Source organism: Pteropus vampyrus, unplaced genomic scaffold (assembly GCF_000151845.1).
Source record: "Pteropus vampyrus isolate Shadow unplaced genomic scaffold, Pvam_2.0 Scaffold106, whole genome shotgun sequence".
NCBI classification, from domain to species: domain Eukaryota; kingdom Metazoa; phylum Chordata; class Mammalia; order Chiroptera; family Pteropodidae; genus Pteropus; species Pteropus vampyrus.
The window spans coordinates 4,288,963-4,308,143 of record NW_011888887.1 but is presented as its reverse complement, the minus strand read 5'-3'; the positions used below and the strand labels follow the sequence as shown (position 1 = coordinate 4,308,143).

At 32.2% G+C, this 19,181-nt stretch overlaps 1 protein-coding gene across 1 annotated transcript in view; it reads left to right on the top strand.

Moving 5' to 3' along the window:
- Positions 1-19,181, top strand: part of TMEM232 (transmembrane protein 232) — a 160,228-nt gene that overhangs the window by 71,940 nt on the left and 69,107 nt on the right. Inside the window, exon 13 of the mRNA XM_023533626.1 lies at positions 10,251-10,498. Coding sequence (XP_023389394.1) covers positions 10,251-10,498 — 248 coding nt within the window. The remainder of the gene's footprint in view (positions 1-10,250; positions 10,499-19,181) is intronic.

Genomic DNA, 19,181 nt, shown 5'->3' with positions numbered 1-19,181 from the left:
CCCTCAGAGAAAATCTAAATTAGAAATTTCTAAAAGCAGCAGTTTTATTAGTTTAGGCATAGTACATATTTATTATAAGAAATAAGTTTAATTTGTATTAGATGGATTAAAAGATACAAGTTACTCTAGACCTGTTTATATAAAACTTAGTTGTGATAGAGGCATTTGAATTATTAAACAATAAAATATATGATATATGGATATAAATAATAAAATATCTAGCTGGTGACTTTGAAATATTACTTAATTTAGTTTGAATTCCCTTACTTAATACTAAGATACTACAAGTACATAAAGCAAGAAATTATGTAAGAGCTTTCACCAAAATCAGTAAAATATATGTATATGTTAAGTACTAAGTCTATTTTGCCATACTGAATTTTATGGAAGAAACAAGGAAGTCCAAAAAAAATGACTTTTACACAATAAATTTTACTATCTCATCTGGAAGACACATTCTCCAGAAATAGATAAGGAACAATACGAATGGAATATTATATGTGTATCTAGTCTCATCAAAGTTCATGGCACACTATGGGAGTTCAGATAAATGTTTGGTCTCTCACTATTTTTTATATTAATGAGAGATAAATTATTGTCATCTTTAAGTAGTAGTTGAGCTGGAAACTTAAATAATAAGTTACATTAAATGATTCAAGTAATAGAGTCAAAGAGAGGATCTTTTAGATAAGGAAGTGTCATGAGCCAGGCAGAGATAAGAACAGTATAAGAGAGAGCCATCAGTTAACTTGCCTAGTTTGAGAAAAAGGTTTGGATAGTGGCTGTACCAATTACCAGAGGTAAAGAGAGAGAGGGAAGTAGATAAGGGTAAAGGAGGTCAAATATATGGTGATGGAAGGAGATTTGACTTTGGGTGGTGAACACACAATGTAATATACATATGACATATTATTGAATTGTACACTTGAAACCTATACATTTTTATTAACCAATAACACCCAAATACATTTAATTAAAAAATATTAAAAAGAAAGGAAAAAGTTTGGATTAGACAGCCTAGACATTATATTTGAAAGATATGTTTCACTTACCAAGCTAAGGTTTTAGAGATTTAGGACTGGTGTTATAAAAATAGAGATGCTAAGTAAAAGAATTCATTTTGGGAGAAAATAATTACTTCTTTTTGAATTTTAATGGTTTTATGTTGGATAAAATTCATACATCCGATTTCCTATATATATTTTTAAATAATGAATTATTGCTTTGGAACTTGTGGTAGATTGTTAGAGTAATTAATTGTGCCCAATTTACTCAAAACTCCCTATATCCACATCCTGCATCATTCCCTCTGCACTCAAATTCTAGGTTTGCCCATGTGACTTGATTTGGATTATAAGACAATATCAATGTTATACCAATGGAGATTTGAAAAATGTTTAAACATTGGTCCTTGTCTTCTCTTGTTCTCTTGGGATCCTGTAACTGCTATGTGAATAAGCCTGTTACCTAGTTGGAAAATGGGGAACAACGTGGCACAGGAACAAGCCATCTTAGCTGATCCACTGCCCCTTCCAAGAGTAGCCAATCCCCAACTGACCTAACAGCTGATCACAGACACATGAATGAGACATGAAGACCCATTCCGCTGTGCCAGCTCAAATTGCTGACCTGTGAAACTATGGATTAAATAAATGGTTGTTAAGCTTCTAAGTTTTGGGGTAATATTTTTACAAAGTAAGAGTTTTCTGATTGAGAGCTGCATAAATGAGATTTTAATCTGCTACATTGTCTAATAGAAATATTTCTTTCTTTCATGTTTATCATTTTTAAAAGGCATTAATAATAATAGCTAAGATTTGTGGGGCATTTTTACTATGCCATGTACTAAGCACTTTACATGCATTAATTATTTAATCCTCATGAAAACCACATTATATATGAGTTATTATGGTCTTGATTTTACAGATGAGAAAATTGAAACTTTAAATAAGAATAGTTAAACTTATTGAAAGGTGAAGTAACTTGCCCATGGAAAGTTCCTGTGGTAAATTACTTTGTTTGACTTTCTTACGTTGAATAATCGTGTATTCTTGGAATTAAAACATTGATGATGATGTAATAACCTTAAATAATGCTATGTTTCCTTTGATATTATTTTGCTTAAGATTTTGCATCCATGTTGCAACAATCCCATAATTTTTATTTCTTATAATATTTTCTCATAATGTAAGGTTTTGTATCAAAGTTATACTGAACTAATGGAATGAATTGGAAAGTAATTATCTCTTTTTTCTCTTCTCTGGAAGAATTTTGTAGCATTGTCATGATCTCTTCCTTAACAATTTTGTAGAACCATATGATTTCGCTTATATGTGGGTTATAAAACTGAGAGCAACAAATGAACAAGACAGACAGACTCATGACCTGGACAACAGTCTAGTGGTTACCAGAGGGAAGGAGAGAAAGTGGGAGGTAAATAAGGGTAAAGGATGTCAAATATATGGTGATGGAAGGAGATTTAACTTTGTGTGGTAAACACACAATACAATATACATATGAAGTATTATTGAATTGTACACTTGAAACCTATATAGTTTTATTAACCAATGTCACTCCAATAAATTTAATTTAAATTTTTTTTTGTAGAACTCACAAGTGAACCCACTCAGTCATGAATACTTAAAGAAAGATTTTTAATTGCGGAATAACTTTTCACAGTTATATACCTTTCTAGACTTTATTTTTTTCTTGCACCGGTTTTGGTATTTTTATTCTAGAAATTTGTTCATGTCATCTGCATTTTCAAAGGTTATTTTATAAAGTTGCTCACAATATCTATGATATTTAATGTCTTTAGAATCTGTCATGATGTTCTCTCCTTTATTCTTGGCTCTTATTTTTGCTTTTGTTCTCTTTTTAATGTCATGTCAAGGGTTTATGAACTTCGTTATCTTTTAAAAAACAACTTTTGATACTCCTAATACTGACACTCTGTATTATGTTTTCTTCATTTCCTTAGTATCTGATATTGGTTTTATATTTCCTTCTGCTAATTTCTTTTCATTTAATATGTTGTCCTTTTAAGAACTATTGAACTATATTACTCGTCATTGAATTGTACCTATTTTCTTTTCTAATATGTAATTTTAGGTGTATCTTAAAAGTTGTGCTAAGTAAATATTTTAATAATCATTCAGTTCAAAGGAATCTCTAATTTCTATTATTATGTCTATTTTGAACCATAGGTTATTGAAGTTTAGGGCTTAATGTCCACATATATGGAAATTTTGTTGTTATGTTTTGATTTCTAGTTCGATTTTGCTGTGCTTAGTGACAATATTCTCATCCTTATAAAACATTCTTCTTTATTAAAAGTGTACCTTTTCTATTGTGAATAGAACCACAGTAGTGTTCTTTCGTTAGGGTTCTTTTGAATAGATTCTTTTGATTACATGTTATATGTATTTACATCTTTTTATTTCAAGCTCTCTGAATCCTTATAAGTATATCTCTTTGGAGAAGCAGTATATTTTTAACCTGAAAATTATTGTCTTTATGTTTGGAACCTTATTCTATTTTTACTTAATATCATTGCAATATATTTGTGTTTATTTCTACATCTTATTGCTTACTATTCTATTTGCACCTCCTGTTCCTGGTTCTCTCTTTTATAAATTTCATTTTGTGCCTCTTTGGGGAAGTTTTTTTTTATTATTATTATTATACCCTTCCATCTCACTCTGTTTATTTGCTTAGTGATTACACATTCTTTTACTTGTTACCCTAGATGTTACAAAATGAATCCTTGGATTATTGAAGTTAATATAGAGATTTTATATTTTCCTGGACCATAAAATAGTCTTATAATATTTTTACCTCTTTTCATCTCTTTACATGCACAATCTTCCTACTGAGCATTTTGATTGTGTGTGTATGTATCTGGATGTGTTTTCTGTGTGTGTGTGTGTTTAGATATAAACATATTAATATTGTTTTATACACTCAGTATTCTTTAGATTTACCCACATATGTACATGCTTCTTTCTTACTTCTTGAATCTCTGACCTTCTATATGGAATTACTTATTCTTCTGCTCAAAGAAAACCCTTTTGTACTTTTTAAAATTTTCTTAAAAAATTTTTTTTATTTAAATGTATTAGGGTGACATTGGTCAATAAAATTGCATTAGTTTCAAGTGTACGATTCAATAATATATCATATGCATATTGCATTGTGTGTTCACCACCCAAAGTCAAATCTCCATCATAATTTTTTTCAGTTTATTATGTTGGTATATTTTTAAGGTTGAATTGTATAATAATACCATAAAGAATAAATAAATTAGGTTTCAGTAGTAATACTGTCTAAATTAACTCCTTACATTCTCCAAACCTAATTATTCAAAAGACCAAAGTAATTAGCATCTGTGCAGTCCTCAGTTTTTCTCTTTGTCATCCCTATGCTTATAACTCTGTTCTGTTATTTTTATGTGATCTTCTAATTTTCTTAAATTCCACAGCTGAAACTCTTTCCTCTTTATGCTTAATTTCTTTCAGGAACATAATATTCATATTTATTTCAGATTTTAAATGCTACCGTCTTAAGCGATTTAGTAATGGTACTGTAGAAAAAGTTAAACAACGAAATATTCCATTTATGAATAAAACAAAAGAAAACAATTTCAAAAGAATGATTACATTTGGTCTATAGGTTTGTGTGTTTGAGCAAATATTCTGATATATAAAAATTGTATTTTCTTCTCTGGAATAGTCTGAATACTTTCTAGATCAGTTATTTTTACAGGTTTGTTTAATTTTACAGTAAAACATGAACAAGATAAACTCAAGATTTCCTTTTCTTTTTTTGAATTTTATTTTGGCACTATAATGGCAACACTTATTTATAGTAATAGGTTAGTTATTTACTCCTAAACATCCTTAATTTTTCTTACTTACTAATTCCCAAATTCCATTGAACCAATATACTATTGACCTATGATACCTCTTTGGGCAAATTTTATTGTATGAAATAGCTAGAAGCTGTCTTTTATAGTGATAAAAACTCTATCAGTCTTTAGATGCTGGCTTACTGCTCAACATGAATAGAAAACATCTGATAAAAAAAAAAAACCTATACAGTGAAGGCTTGTGCCTCAGATACTTTGATCTAAAATAAAATGTGTATTCTACTCTGATTTCAGTAATGCAAGTATCTGTTTATAGCTAAGCCTTTATTATTTCATTCCATTCCTAACACCTTTGACCCGGAACCTTTTCTCATGTGAGATAATCTTCATATTACCTACAGAGAGTAAAACATAGCCTTAATTGTAAACTAATATAAAACGAGAAGGATTTATTTTATAAGGATTGAATATGCTTGAATTTTTATGAAATTAAGTAGAAATTTTATCTTTTTATACTTTAAAAATAAATATGCAATTCATATGATAAATTATTGAATTTAATGCATAAAAGATTGTATTTAATATCTCAATTTATCTACATTACTAGTAAATCCATTACTAACTATATTATGTACTCTTGTGTTCTATATGTTTTTTTAAATCTGTTATAACATTCTATCAACCACAATTCTTGTTTTATTTGTTCATAACATTTGATGCTTAATGGAGGCCCGAGGAAAGGTGAGATTTTTAATAGCATATTTGAAATGAAAAATAATTCTAAATAAATTTCTAAACATGAACCCTTCAACTGACAAATTCAATATAAACCCAACTGTTGCCGGAGTATTTGGGAAAGAAATCAAAAAGTGTCATATACTCGCAGTGGCATAATAAACAAATGTTAATTGATGTGCTTTGTTTGAAATACTTCCAGGGAGACTTGCAATGAGCAAGGCTCTTCTGTATAGGCAATTCAGCAGCATATGTTGGCACATCTAGGAAAAGTCATCATGTATAAATGCTTTATGCCATCTGGTATATGACCTAAAATATCAAAAAGAAATATGTACAGCTAAAATGAGTATGTGACTTTATTTGGAGTACCTTTGACTCATCAGGTAAAGCACTTTGCGTTTAACATTTCGTGGTGAGATCTTCAGAATAAGGTTTGTTTTTATTCTTAATGATATTTCCATACCCCTAATGTACTCTATAAAGCATGAAAAAGAACAAACAACACTGTTAGTCTCTATTCTCTCAGTACCTATTTCTCTCCTCCTCCACATATGCCTCCTCTTTTAACATAAAATGGAAATTGTGTTTGGAAAGGCAGATGTATTTTGGGAAGAATATAGTTTTTTTAGATACTAATCAACAGAATTCTAATGTAACAGATACATTGTTTTAAGAGAACAAAAATATTTGTAGAGCTTTTACAATGCATCAGGCACTGTGTTAAGTATCGTACATATATTAACTCATCTAAACTCTGTAGCTCTCCTACCACCATCATCACCAATACAGATAGGGGATCTGAGTCTAAACAGGATTACAATAAGCGACTGGTGGTGGGTGCACCCAAGATTGAGCTTTACCCAAGGGCTCTGACATTTTTATTACACCGTGCTCTCTGCAATATTAAATATAAACAAAGAACTAATATTTATTGAAAAATTATTTGCATGCCAGACATTCTGCTAGAAAATATGCTCAATTTTTTTGTTTAATTTTTACAATGACACTGAAAAAAGAGAGTTTTATTATCATCCCATTTTAGGAATAAGGAAACATGCTCAGAGAGGTTAAGTAACTTGTGCGAGATCTCACAGGATATTCTCAACTAGTCCCTTTCTTAATCTACTACATCAATCCTTCTTACGCTTTAATGTGTATATAGGAGTAGGGCCTGAGATTCTGCATTTATAACATGCTCCCGAGAGGAAATGACAATAGCGAAGGTCTAAGGACCACAATTTTAGCAGCAAGGAGATACTCGTGCCTCCCTCTTCTGTGAGATTTTATAACTCCTGTAGGAAATAGTCTTCTAAAGACTACCAGTGAGTCACTTACATTTAAATTTTGAGGTTTAAAGAAAAATATATATATAATTTTTTTCCACAAACAAGTTAAATATTCCCTGCTCTCAGATTTCTTAAGTACGGGTGGAGACAAAAAAGAGACACAAGAGACAGAGATAGAATTTGCTGCACACTGTGCTGCAGCAGCTTAACATCTTATTTCTTTCTCTTTCAAGCTCATGTCAAGGATAGTGTGAGTTAGCTTGAATCATGGTGTGTTTGCTACATTTTCCTAATTATTGATGGAAAATTCAGAACTCTGAAGAGGTTCTTCTTTTCTTTTGTATTGCTACTACACCATAATTCCTTGGGAGAATTTCCCCTGTGTTGACTTAACTACCTTCCTGCCAACCATCTTTACGCCCAATACAAGGACATGCCCCTGTGTATGGTTAGAATATATGTGTGTGAGAGAAATATTCTTTAATACCACTTTCTCTTTTAATACTAAATCAGTAAAATTAACATAGATATTCAAAAATTGCCATGTGTTTCTTAATAAAAACGTCAGGTTTCAACAATGCAATAAGGAAAATCCTGAATTTTAAAGCCTATATGGGCATTGCTAGAAAATAAGGACCAATGATGAAATTGTAAATATATAAATAATGTTTAAAGATGGAGTTTGAGGTAATGTTTATCAGCAAGCTAAAGAGTAGTAAATTCATGAATTAGGACTCTATTGTAAGTGGTGGTCATTACTATTTTGTGTATATCTACATCCAACAAATACAGACTTATATTTATGTATAGTTGGCATTTAAGTCACTGAATTGTAACATTAGAATAATGATTTTAAGAGAAAAGGGAAGACTTTTTTTTAAAAAAAAAGGTGACTATAGATGATAATCATGATCCTATCTGACACATCTGCTAACATAAAAGTGACAACATAACAAATTGTGTTCAGCACAGCAGAGGTTGGATCAAATCTTCTCTGGGTTTGTGGTGGGAGGAGCAGCAAAGGCTGGAGCATTAGCTCTCTATCTTAGGGAAACCTTGAAAGGAACTGACACCTGTTGAGCTCACTGTCTGCTAGACAGATCATCCTCTATTGTCTAAGTTAACCCTCACAGAACTCTGAAAGGAAGCTATTATTTCCATATCACAAATGGAAAACAAGATGGAACTAAACTAAGCACAAAATATAGGCCTGGAGAGGTTAATTCAATTTCCCAGGCTTACATTCTTAACTATTAAATGGAAAAGCCAGACCTTTTTTCAGATCTTTCTAACTGCAAATCTCATATTATTTCCTGGCTACTTTCTGCAGGAAAACAAACAAACAAACAAAACCTTTTATAGATCAGGAAACGATGCACTTGACTGAAATTTGAAACTACATTTCTTTAAGTTGAATGCCTTGGACATCAATGGGGGAGGCATTACCTGGGCTTTCAACCAGGGAAACCATCACAAATGGTGGGAAATGATCTCATTTTGCTTCTTGAGAGAACTGGCATCTGGATCTGGAACCTATCCAGTCTGGGAGGGAAGAAAGCAAGGAGCCAAATGAGGCGTGAGGAAAAGGGCATCAAGATTCTATAATGCAGGATCATGATACCTTGGAAAAAAATGTATTTTATCAGAAATTATGTCATGAGAAGATATTTTTGTTGTCCATTCATTTACTCACAAATTTATTCATTCATCACTCTCTTTGTAATGGAAGAGCTCATAGTAATATGTTTGAATAACACTACATATTGTTATTGATTTTTAAGTACCTTTTCTTATGAAAAATTAAGCCATAGAAGCTAAGCAGAATAAACAACCCAGGTATTGTGATTACCATTTTACAGATGAACCTGCAGAATTTGGGAAGTTAAATAATGTTCTCAAAGTTATAACAGCTACCAAATGTCTTAGACACAGTTTCATTTGTTGCTACAAATTAGATGTTCTTTCCAGGATTTCCACCTAGTTAATAAGAGTAAACATGGTTATATACTGATTCTAACATCCAGGGATAATTGAAATCAAAGATATTTGAAGAAGACATATTAAATGAGAACTACTGACCAAGTTTTTTTTTTTTCCTAAAACAGTAAAAATAAGGTTCCCTATAAATTTCAACATTAATTTTCTACCTTTTTGAAGTTATTTTGAGTATTCATTTCATTTTTTGGTGCTTAATTACTTGTATGATTTTTTACCTTATTTTTTATGGATTTTTTTTGCATGTTATTCCTTCCCATCTTCTTTCACAATAATCCATATTTACTTACCCGTTTACTGGTATTTTCTGCATTACTTTAACCTTTTATTTTTTTAGTATCATGAGATTGTTCTCATTTTTTTTTCCAACTATAATTTCATCTGAATCATGCAATAATCAGTCTTTAAGCAGTAATTTCATTGAGCCAAGCCTGATCTTGGAATTCTAAAGAAGGAAGTTAGATGTTCATATGCAGAACATTTTCCACTCCTTCATTTTCTAAAATGAATCCTGAGTGACTAATAATGAGCTGTGTGAAAATGGATAATATTCAACAAAAAGTGTAAAAACTTAAATGAAAGGAGGCAGCATTCCATTTATTTATGAGAGAGAATTCCTAATACAAACTTATTGTGAACATTTTTAAAAGTATAATATATGACATTTTGAAACTTACATCTTCATTTATTATTACCAATTCTTGCCAGGGAAAATAGCCTCTAGCCATTAAAAAAAAAGATGTAATTAAAAATCAGTCATGGGCATTATTGAACATAAATAGGAAAATACAGAAAATAGCTCTTTCCTGAGTAAAGATTGCATAAATATTGTGGAATTTTTGTGTTCATTTTATTTTTTTGATATTAGAATATGTTCAATTTAATCTAAATCTAAATCCTAGATACAAAGCCCTTTTTGTTTTCTAGTTAACACAAATTTTGTTCTATAGAAATTTTCTGTTGACTTCAAGGAAAGTTTAGATTATGCACAGAGCAATGAAATTCTTATTTAATAAAACATCTACATTACTTCAACTGCTTGCTTAATTTCTTTTAAAATAAATTTTGTAAATGCTTATGAAATTCTTCCGTGGGAAGTGTACAAATTTAAAATAGAAATTATATCACTAAATTTTCAAATTTTATTTTGCTTAATTGTTTATTTCTTTAAAAATTGTTATGATTTTAAAAATCGTTTGGGAAACTATATTTTTTTTCTTATAAAGGTTATTTTTATTTGATAGGAAGAATGCAACATCAGTCAGAGAAAACAAACATACATTTTATCTTTTATTTAATAATACATCATTTCCCCCCGCATTTAATTCTATTTTAATTGGTTTCTTTTTCTTTCCTTTCAACAGGCTGAGTTAAATAACCTAATGGATCCTTTCACTAGATATGGTACAAAAGTTTCATCTAATGTAGGAGATGAAATTTTCTCCAAATATATAGGATGGAGAATTGCCAACACACTTTCCAAGCTATTCTTCTCCTTCACTGATGCCCATAGTCTTCCTATGAAAAAACCATTAATAAAACGGGATCAAAAGAAATACCTGAATAAAAATCAGCATTTCATGAAGAAGAGAGTTCTACATTTTACTCTGAAGTAAGTAAAGCGCTATTCAAAATAGTCCTGTTATTCTAACACATCACATTTCAAAGTCATAGAACTTATATATAATCAAGTGCCGCATTATTTAACACAATTTCTCTTTTTTAATTCAAATCTTGGCTCTACCACTTCTTAGATATTTTATCATGAGCAGGTACTCACTTCTCAAAAACTGTTTCTTTTTACTTAACATAGATATTATTATATAATATAAATCAATGTTTCAATACGTGAAAGCCTCCTTCCCATTGCTTACCTTCATTTGTCTAGTTTGCCCCCATCTTTCTCTATCACTAATTGCTTCCAGGGTCTATTAAATATAAAAAATTATAAGTACATTTTAAATTTCTCTCCATTTTTACGTGAAAGTTAGCATCCTAAATATACTGGTTGCATTTTTCACTTAACTTCATTTTTTAGAAATTTTTCCATGCTGATACTAGAGAATGTTCTCATAATTATTATTTTTAACTATTATGATGTTTTCCTTAGTAAGGATGTACTAAAATTTATTTAACCAATTTCCTGTTGGTTGGCATTTGGTTGGTTTATATTGTCTGCTACTACAGACAAGCACAAAAGTAACCTTTCACATTTATCTTTTTACACATGTATGATAAATTCTCAGAAGTATAATTGCTGTGTCAGGGGGCATATCCTTTGTAATGTGGGTAGATATTTCCAAATTGTCTTTTAGAGGTGTTCTACAAATTTAATGTATGAGAGTGCCTGTTTCTCTTTAGACTTTCCAATAGATAGTGTTGACAAACTTTTGGGTTTTGACATTCTGAAAAGTGAAATATAGTTTCTAAAATTAGTTTTTATTTTTATTTTTCTTAAGTTGAGTGATTTGAACACCTTTTATATGTTAAAAGGTTTTTTTTTCTTTATATGAGAATTAACTCCTTACTCTTTTGCTCATTTTTCTATTGAGTTTTTATCTTTTTCTTTTTGTTTGCAAGAACTGTTTATCTATTAATCTATATGTCAGTTTGTCTATGGTAAGATCTATAAATATTTGTCTTTTCCACCATTTTTATTTATCTTTAAATTTTGCTGATATTGTTTTTTGCCATACAGTCATTTTTCTACATACTATAATTTATAAATTTTTCACTATGATTTATAGATATTTTGATCTATTTTGAAAGCTCTTTTCATTTTAAGATTTAAATTTTGTCACATTGTCTTCTAGTACTCTTAAAGATTCATTTTGAACATTTTAGTCATTGGTCCAATGAAAGGTTTTTTTAGTGTATGGTATGAGGTGTCTCTCCAGATGGCTATTCAATTGTCCCAACAACATTTATTGAGTTATCTACCTCCCTTTGACATTTAAAAAAAATGTTAAATACTATCTTTATTGAAAAACTGAATTCCTACTTTTTTTTCTATGTTCCAAAGTAGTTTCAGTAATTTGGAATGATTTACTCTTTCAAACTCTGGTAGAATTTCCTCTTAAGACATCAGTACCTTATGCCTCTTCTAAGGGTAGCTATTTGTCAAATTTTCCTATTTTATATAGCTATTGGCAAGGCTGATATTCAGCCATAATGCACAGGTACAGCTAGATTCAGTTATTATTGTTTGAGGCACCTGTCATAAAATTATCTGGCATATCAATCCTGAATGTCAGTCTCTTTCTTCTTAAGTCAATTTTAGCAAGTTATGTTTTCTCTAAATATTATTTTCATCCCATTTTTCAGAATTTATTGGGCCATAATTGAAAAGTAGCATCTTAAGATTCCTTTTTATTCTCTCTGTCTCTGTGGCTGTTCTGTTTTCAGCCAATTCTTACTTTGTGTATTTGTGTTTTGTCTTTTATATTCTCTTTCATTAGTTTTAGTGTTTCATCTATTTTATGTATTTTTTTTTTCAATGAACCAGATTTTGTATTTTAACTCATGTATTTTTGTTCTTATGTCTATGAATCTATTACTACTTCTATTCTTTGATCTATTATGTGGTTCATTTTCTAATTTCTTAAAGAAGATGCTAAATCATTTTCAAAATTTTTTTCTTCAACATTTGTCTAAATCATTATTTGAGTTCCAAAATTATGGGACTCTCGTTGCCCAAAGGCAGACTTTATTGCAGGCATTATAATTTGGGTGGAACAAGACTAGGCAGGCTTTCCTTTTGTACACAGTCAACAGAAAGATAGACACATACTTGAGAAGAGTTTTGACGGAGATTTAAGAATTTTTAAAAGAATTCTAATATCAATGAGGAAGATATGTAAATTTGAGAGTAAGTATCACACAGCTTGTACTTCAGTAGTTTCAAGTACAGAAATAAATATTATAAAAATATCCTTCACCATATATTATAAATATTTATAAGACTGCAATATGATCAAGGTGCAATGAAAATGCCAGCTTTAAATGTCACAGATATTACTATTTACTTTAGAATCCCCAAATGTCTTTTGTATATTTTTGAGGACAACAGACGTGAAAGAAAAATCAATCTGAGACCACAAAGAGAGGACATTGAACAAGTATACTATGGTTTCTCATTCATGGGAAGTTAAAGAAAGAGATAGTAAGGAAGAAACTAGAAAACAAGAAGAAATTGGATATTGACAAAAGGAGATTAAAGAAACAGCAAGTGAAAGGATAAATAGATGGTGAAAAGGCAGGTGGAGGTGAATGGTGCCTGATGGGACACATAAAGGAAAGACAGAGAGAAAAGGAGACATATTGAGAATGCTTAAAATAGCAGAATAGAGAAATAAAAGTTATAAGCAGAAAGATGAAAGAGACCAAAGGGAAAGGGAGATGAAATAAGTAAGGGGAGAGACATGCTGAGAATGAAAGATATGCACATGGTTTGGAGTAGGGGAAGAGAAGAGACAAAAGAGGGATGGGGTTAAGACCCAAAGAGTCCTATAGGCTTTGAAAGATTAGTAAATTAAGCTTCTCATCAGACCCTGCAGTTCATTATGTAAATGACAATCATTCCTCACTGATCTTTGAAAATGTTATCTCCTTATCTTTCTTTCTTACAGCTCATTATAGGTCCTAGCAATTAAACTTACAGTCCTTGAATCAGATGAGAGAGCCATTGTGTCACAGCCATCTGGGCATCTCTCTAGAAGAAACACTTCAGTGTGGCACAGCTCCCAGGGTGACTTTCACGTTGCACCATTCACACTGTAGTGCATGTGAACAATGCCCCCTGGAGTTGTGCATATTTCTGACTCCAGCTCGGGGTGTACTAATCTCTGGGTACGACAGAGATGAATGGAATAGGGCTGTCGCTCAATAACATCAAGACAAAAGTGAGGTCAGGCCTGGCTGAACAGTCTCTATTTTCTATTAACAGTATGTGATAATGGGACACACCTGCTTTTAAAAAAGTTGTTGGAAAGCAAATTTAAATCTAAACTATGCATTGAAAATATATCACTGGCTCACTAAATATTAACTATAGGAGATTTTATTTTTTCCATTTGTTGATTCTGCATCTATTCAGCAGTCCCATAGCTAGTTCCATTTGTTAGTTCTCCATCTCTTCCCACTTCCAGGTCCACAAACTGGACTTAATATATTTAATGAATATCTGAGCACGTTGAAGTCCCATAGGTAAAGCACAAAGGTATAGTTTAAAGCCCATTATATGCTCAGATCATTTTCACTTCTGAAAGGTCTTCATGCATAGGGTCATATCACCAATTCCTTGGCAAGTATTCCTAGAAATCTCCAGTTTGTGTTTTCAATAAATAGCAATGTGAAAGACAGCAAGAAGGCCAACATTTAAGAGCTCCTACAGAAGAGGTGGCACATTTAAAATGTAGGAGGACAGAAGATTTAAGATATGTTTCTTTATTGCCTTGGAGCACTAAAGTATATTTATTTCAGTGTGTAGATTTGCAAATTTACTAGTAAGGATAAAATGGGAGCTTTTGGGGAGGGACAGGGGACGCTTTCTTATTGATAAAGCATCTGCTTCATTTCATGACCTATAATTTGTTCCAAAAACATTTTTCCTCACTTGTGTTTTCAGCCTATAAAATTCTTTGAAATCAGGAATTCTGTTTTTTATATGTTTATAAACATATATTTTGCTCTGAATGACTCGCAGATTTGACTCCTTTATAAAATTCTTCAAAAGAAAATTCATTATTTTGCTTCTATATATTGATTTTTTTTTATTTTGGTTTTAAGTTAGTGGAACATGCTGTTGGATGCATGCTCTTTTTGCCCCTCAGCAGTTTTTTAAAAATGAAAAAATCATTATGGTTTTTTACTATATCATAAAAGCTGCAGCCAAAAAAAAAAAAAAAGGCATATAGTATAGTATTTTCAAAGCACAGTATTTTCATTTTCCTTCTTTGTCAGTAAACCTATCTTAAATTTACCTTAAGGCTGAGAATTCAGAATGCCGAAGGCCAAATTTTCAAAAACCAATTCCCACATCTGCACTTTTGGGTTGTGTAGATTCTGAGGTTTCTTGTAAATGTACTTTCTAAGCTTATGCCTTGAATCACTAAAAATCACAGCTAATTATTTGCACATATGTGAAGACTAGGAGGCTATTAACCTAAAACTTTATCTCTGATCATACTTAGTCTGCTCGAAATTTTATGTGAAAAGACTTCATTCATAAGACCAGCACCTGGAAGAGATCCCAGGTGAAACTAACACGAATAGACTAAGAATATTCGTTGTCATTTAGGCAAGAAATTTTACATGGCCGACTTCACAAACAGAGTGGTTGTACTCAAGGCTACTGCGTGTCCTCCACAGCCTCCTTTATAAATGGAGCTATCTCCCAAGTAGTAGAACTAGAAAGTGCTAACATTTATTGAATGGTGACAAAGTGGGGAAAAGTAGATACCACAATGTCCCATGAGTGAGGCTAAAGAGCAGGCTTTATTGGAGAGAGCAATAGTCAGTAAAAAGGGGCACGCGGTCCTCTTTTTTCATTATCTCATTGAGAGATGTGCTGGAGTCGAAAGAAGCAATCGAGCATTCACGGGGTCTGCGTTTTGAGGGAAGAGACCCTGCCTGACTGCTAGTCTATGTATAATGTAATATAAATATGAAAACGACTTTTTTAACAATGAAATAATGAAAACATTTTAGTCTCAGTTGCCAAACCATCTGAAGTTGGGCATCAGCTGGATAGGAGATACTAGAAGTGCCAGTGGCCCAAAATCTGGAGCCCTTGGGAAGTGCTCTTAGAAGGAGGCCATTGGGCTCCTTGGGAAGTTGGGTTTGGGAGAAACTCCATCAAATGGGAGACTCTAAGACCCCTGTTTCTAGCAGTGAGTTACCAGGCAAGTCAAGATGAGTCTCCAGCGTCAGAGCTAAATGATTCTGTTTGCCACCCACATGAAGTCATTTTCTAAACAAGGCACTGTGATGAACACGACCCTCGGATGTAGATATGATTTTTTAACCCGTTTTATAGATTTTATATATCTAGAAAATCTCCATTTTATAGATGCAGATACTGAGAGGCTAAGTAATTTGCTCAAAGAGTCACAACTACTATATGCAGGAATTTGAACATAAACAAATGCATTCTGACTCCTTACTTTCTTTCCCCTCATGTGAACTTTAGTTGCTTTGTTTCCCCTGATGTGAACTTCAGTTGATGGTAAAGACTTGAGCAGTTGTTAAAAATTTATCCTCAGATCATAAGAAAAACTTTTTATTTTTATTTTTTTTTTCAGTTTCTGTCTCTTGGTTTTCAGAACTTAATTTTGATGAAGGGACATTTTTTTCTGGGTCTTGGCATCTCTCTAGTTAATATTAGGAAATCTCTGTCAAGGAAGAAGCACTTTCCAGGGAGTCAGTGTGATTTTGACTAAAGCTAATGGAGGAAAAAATATACACATATAAAGTATATTTCATATAATGTGTAAATAATATATCATATATAATATGTTATGTATTATAATTATATACATATTATAACTATATAATTATATATGTACATATACAGAGGAAGAGTGGTATTACAAAAGGAGTTTCAAACAATTCTTTGAATTTTAAAAAATTGATTATATCATCAGCTTAGATCATCTAAAGTGTAAAAACTTCTAGAGATTGAAATGTTCGGAAAGAGTAGTAATACAGTATACTATATATAATATATGTATATCTATGTACACACAGGAGAGATGAATTTCTATCTTCTAATAAAACATTTGCATATATCAAAATACCAAGAAATTACAAAGGTAGATTGTCAGTTAGATGCAAAACTCAATGGCCTTTCTGGTTATTTCACAGGCTTATAGGACTTTAAAAATTTTTACTAGTCTTGCCAATTCTTTTTTTGAAGACAAGATTTGTTAATGATACATTGATATCATTAGCAATGGCACATTTTCTTCTAGCAGTTTATCCAACAAATAAGGTACAGTGATATGCACTTTAGGGATTAATTTCTCCCCACAACACTTTTAAGCTCTGTACTTCATATACTCCATTTTCATTTGTGAAAGTAAAACACAATCCAAACAAGTTAACCAGACTATGTGAAAATGTTTATGCCAAGGACTGCTATGAAATCAGAGATCTCAGAGCAGGTTTAAAATATCCTCTGAACAGGCTTCAGGTGTTTTGCGACATGGAGCCCAATGGGGAATAGCAACAACCAGGAGAATGTGATGGAAGACACCAATCAGGAGAATGAGAGAAGGTACCAGGATTATGTGAAAATTGTGACACATCTCATGTCTTCATGCATGTCTTCATTATCTCCAAACTATATCGCTGCTACCTTTCTAGAATTTCTGCATTTGTTTATAAATTTGGTGTGTGCTGTAGATATGTCGTTCTTCCCAAAACTCTAATTTTCACATTTTAAATTCCCTTTTAATTTGTTTTTTTTTCTTTAATCTTCCAGCTCCTTCTTAAAAGCATGTATCAACATCCAGTAGGAATCATGACTTATATTTTTAATAAATTGTCATATCCATTTATCATTCTGAACAGCTTCCACTTTCAATGCCAACTCTGTCACTGCAATATAAGATCAGTAATTGCTAAGCATCCATCATATCTGAAGTGATATGTCACTGAATTCTTGGATGTTCACAATAGTTCACTAACCTGAATCCTGTCGATCTAGAACTAATGTCGAGTGGTCTCTTTCTGTTGTTTTTTTTTTTTTTCCTGCATAAAGCCATTCAAAGAAAAAAGCCTATCTTTAGTATTGTAATTTTACTAAACCATTTATATACGCGAACCAATATTGTCACACAGAAGTCTAAGCACAGCTGGCTGACAAATCAACCAACCATTAGCATACTGATTTCAAGCAAGGAGAGCTTGTGATAAGTGAATCATAGCCAAAAAAAAAAAAAAGTCACATATAATAATTTCACTAGCTTCTTTTCTTGCTGGGCAATAAATAGCACGTGTTAACAGCAGCAGTAATTTTCAGGAGTGACTTTCTTAAGGCCAAGCATTAAAAACAATCTAACATACTCATCCTCACAAAATCCCAAATGCCTATGGGTCTTATTCCTACAATGCTCACCTCCTGTCCCTTGATAAAATACAGGAAGGAGGACAATAAGCAGTGAAGTCCACCTGGCACTCAGACAGCTTCCCTGACAGTACCGTATCTGGCTGGAAGAGACTAGCCTGTGAAATGATGCAGCCCACGGCGCAGGCAGGGCGATTTACCCCACTCTGAGAACCTGGCCAGTGACTCTCTGTTAATATTCTATGTATTGGCCTCTGAGGCATTTTAGTCAAGTTTGAGTTGGAATAACCCAGACCGAAGACTTTCTAGGTTTATTTTCAGTGTATCAGTATGTTGCAGCAATGGTGTGAATGTGGAGGAGGTAGGGGAGCAGCAGAAATGGCAGCAGAAGCAGTAATCACAACTGAACAAGCCTGAGCTCCCTAATTCTACCAGCAAGACCCTCTGCTTCATTTTGGAAAAGCTTCCAACATCTCTATATTCATTCTAGCTGTCCTCAGTCATCACATAGCACTTGCTGTCACACAGAGTTCTAAACACAGCTGGTCAAAGAATCAACCACACGTTAAGCATACTGATATGGAGCAGAGGGAGGCTGTGACTAGTGCATGCATATAAAAGAAAAAATCCATAAAATAATTTACAAGCTCCCTTTTGCCTTCTCTTTTTCAATTTTATATACTACTCTATTAATAATCCCAATGTTATGAAAATCTTTAAGTTCTGGATGCCAGTATATGCAGAATATCCACTGATATTACAGGAGTCCAGATAGCATGTAGTATTACTGTAACTTCTTACACTCCTGGCTTTGTAAGCAGTCACTTTAGCCCTGTATTTCAGAGTTCTGGTTGATACTAGTTCAGATTTGTTTGAGAGTATGATAAAGTGATAGGCCCAAGGTACTGGTAATTTATCTGGATGACATAAAAAAGAAAAATACAGTTGCTTTTTGGAAGAATGTATGCACAAAACACTATATATTTAGGGAAAAAAATATAAATAAATGAAAGCACTAAGGGATTCTCAAGAAGACATTTTCTCTCTTTCCTTCCCATGGTCAGGAATGCATCTAATCCAATCATGACTCAGTGGGGTTTCCAGTCATCAGAAATGAAAATTATTCAATGTTCATATGTTCTGTTGCTGAGCAAGCCTCACTGTCAGAGAACCATTCCATATCTTTCGCCTTTAATTGTGACTATATGTTACCAGTAGAGTGAGAATC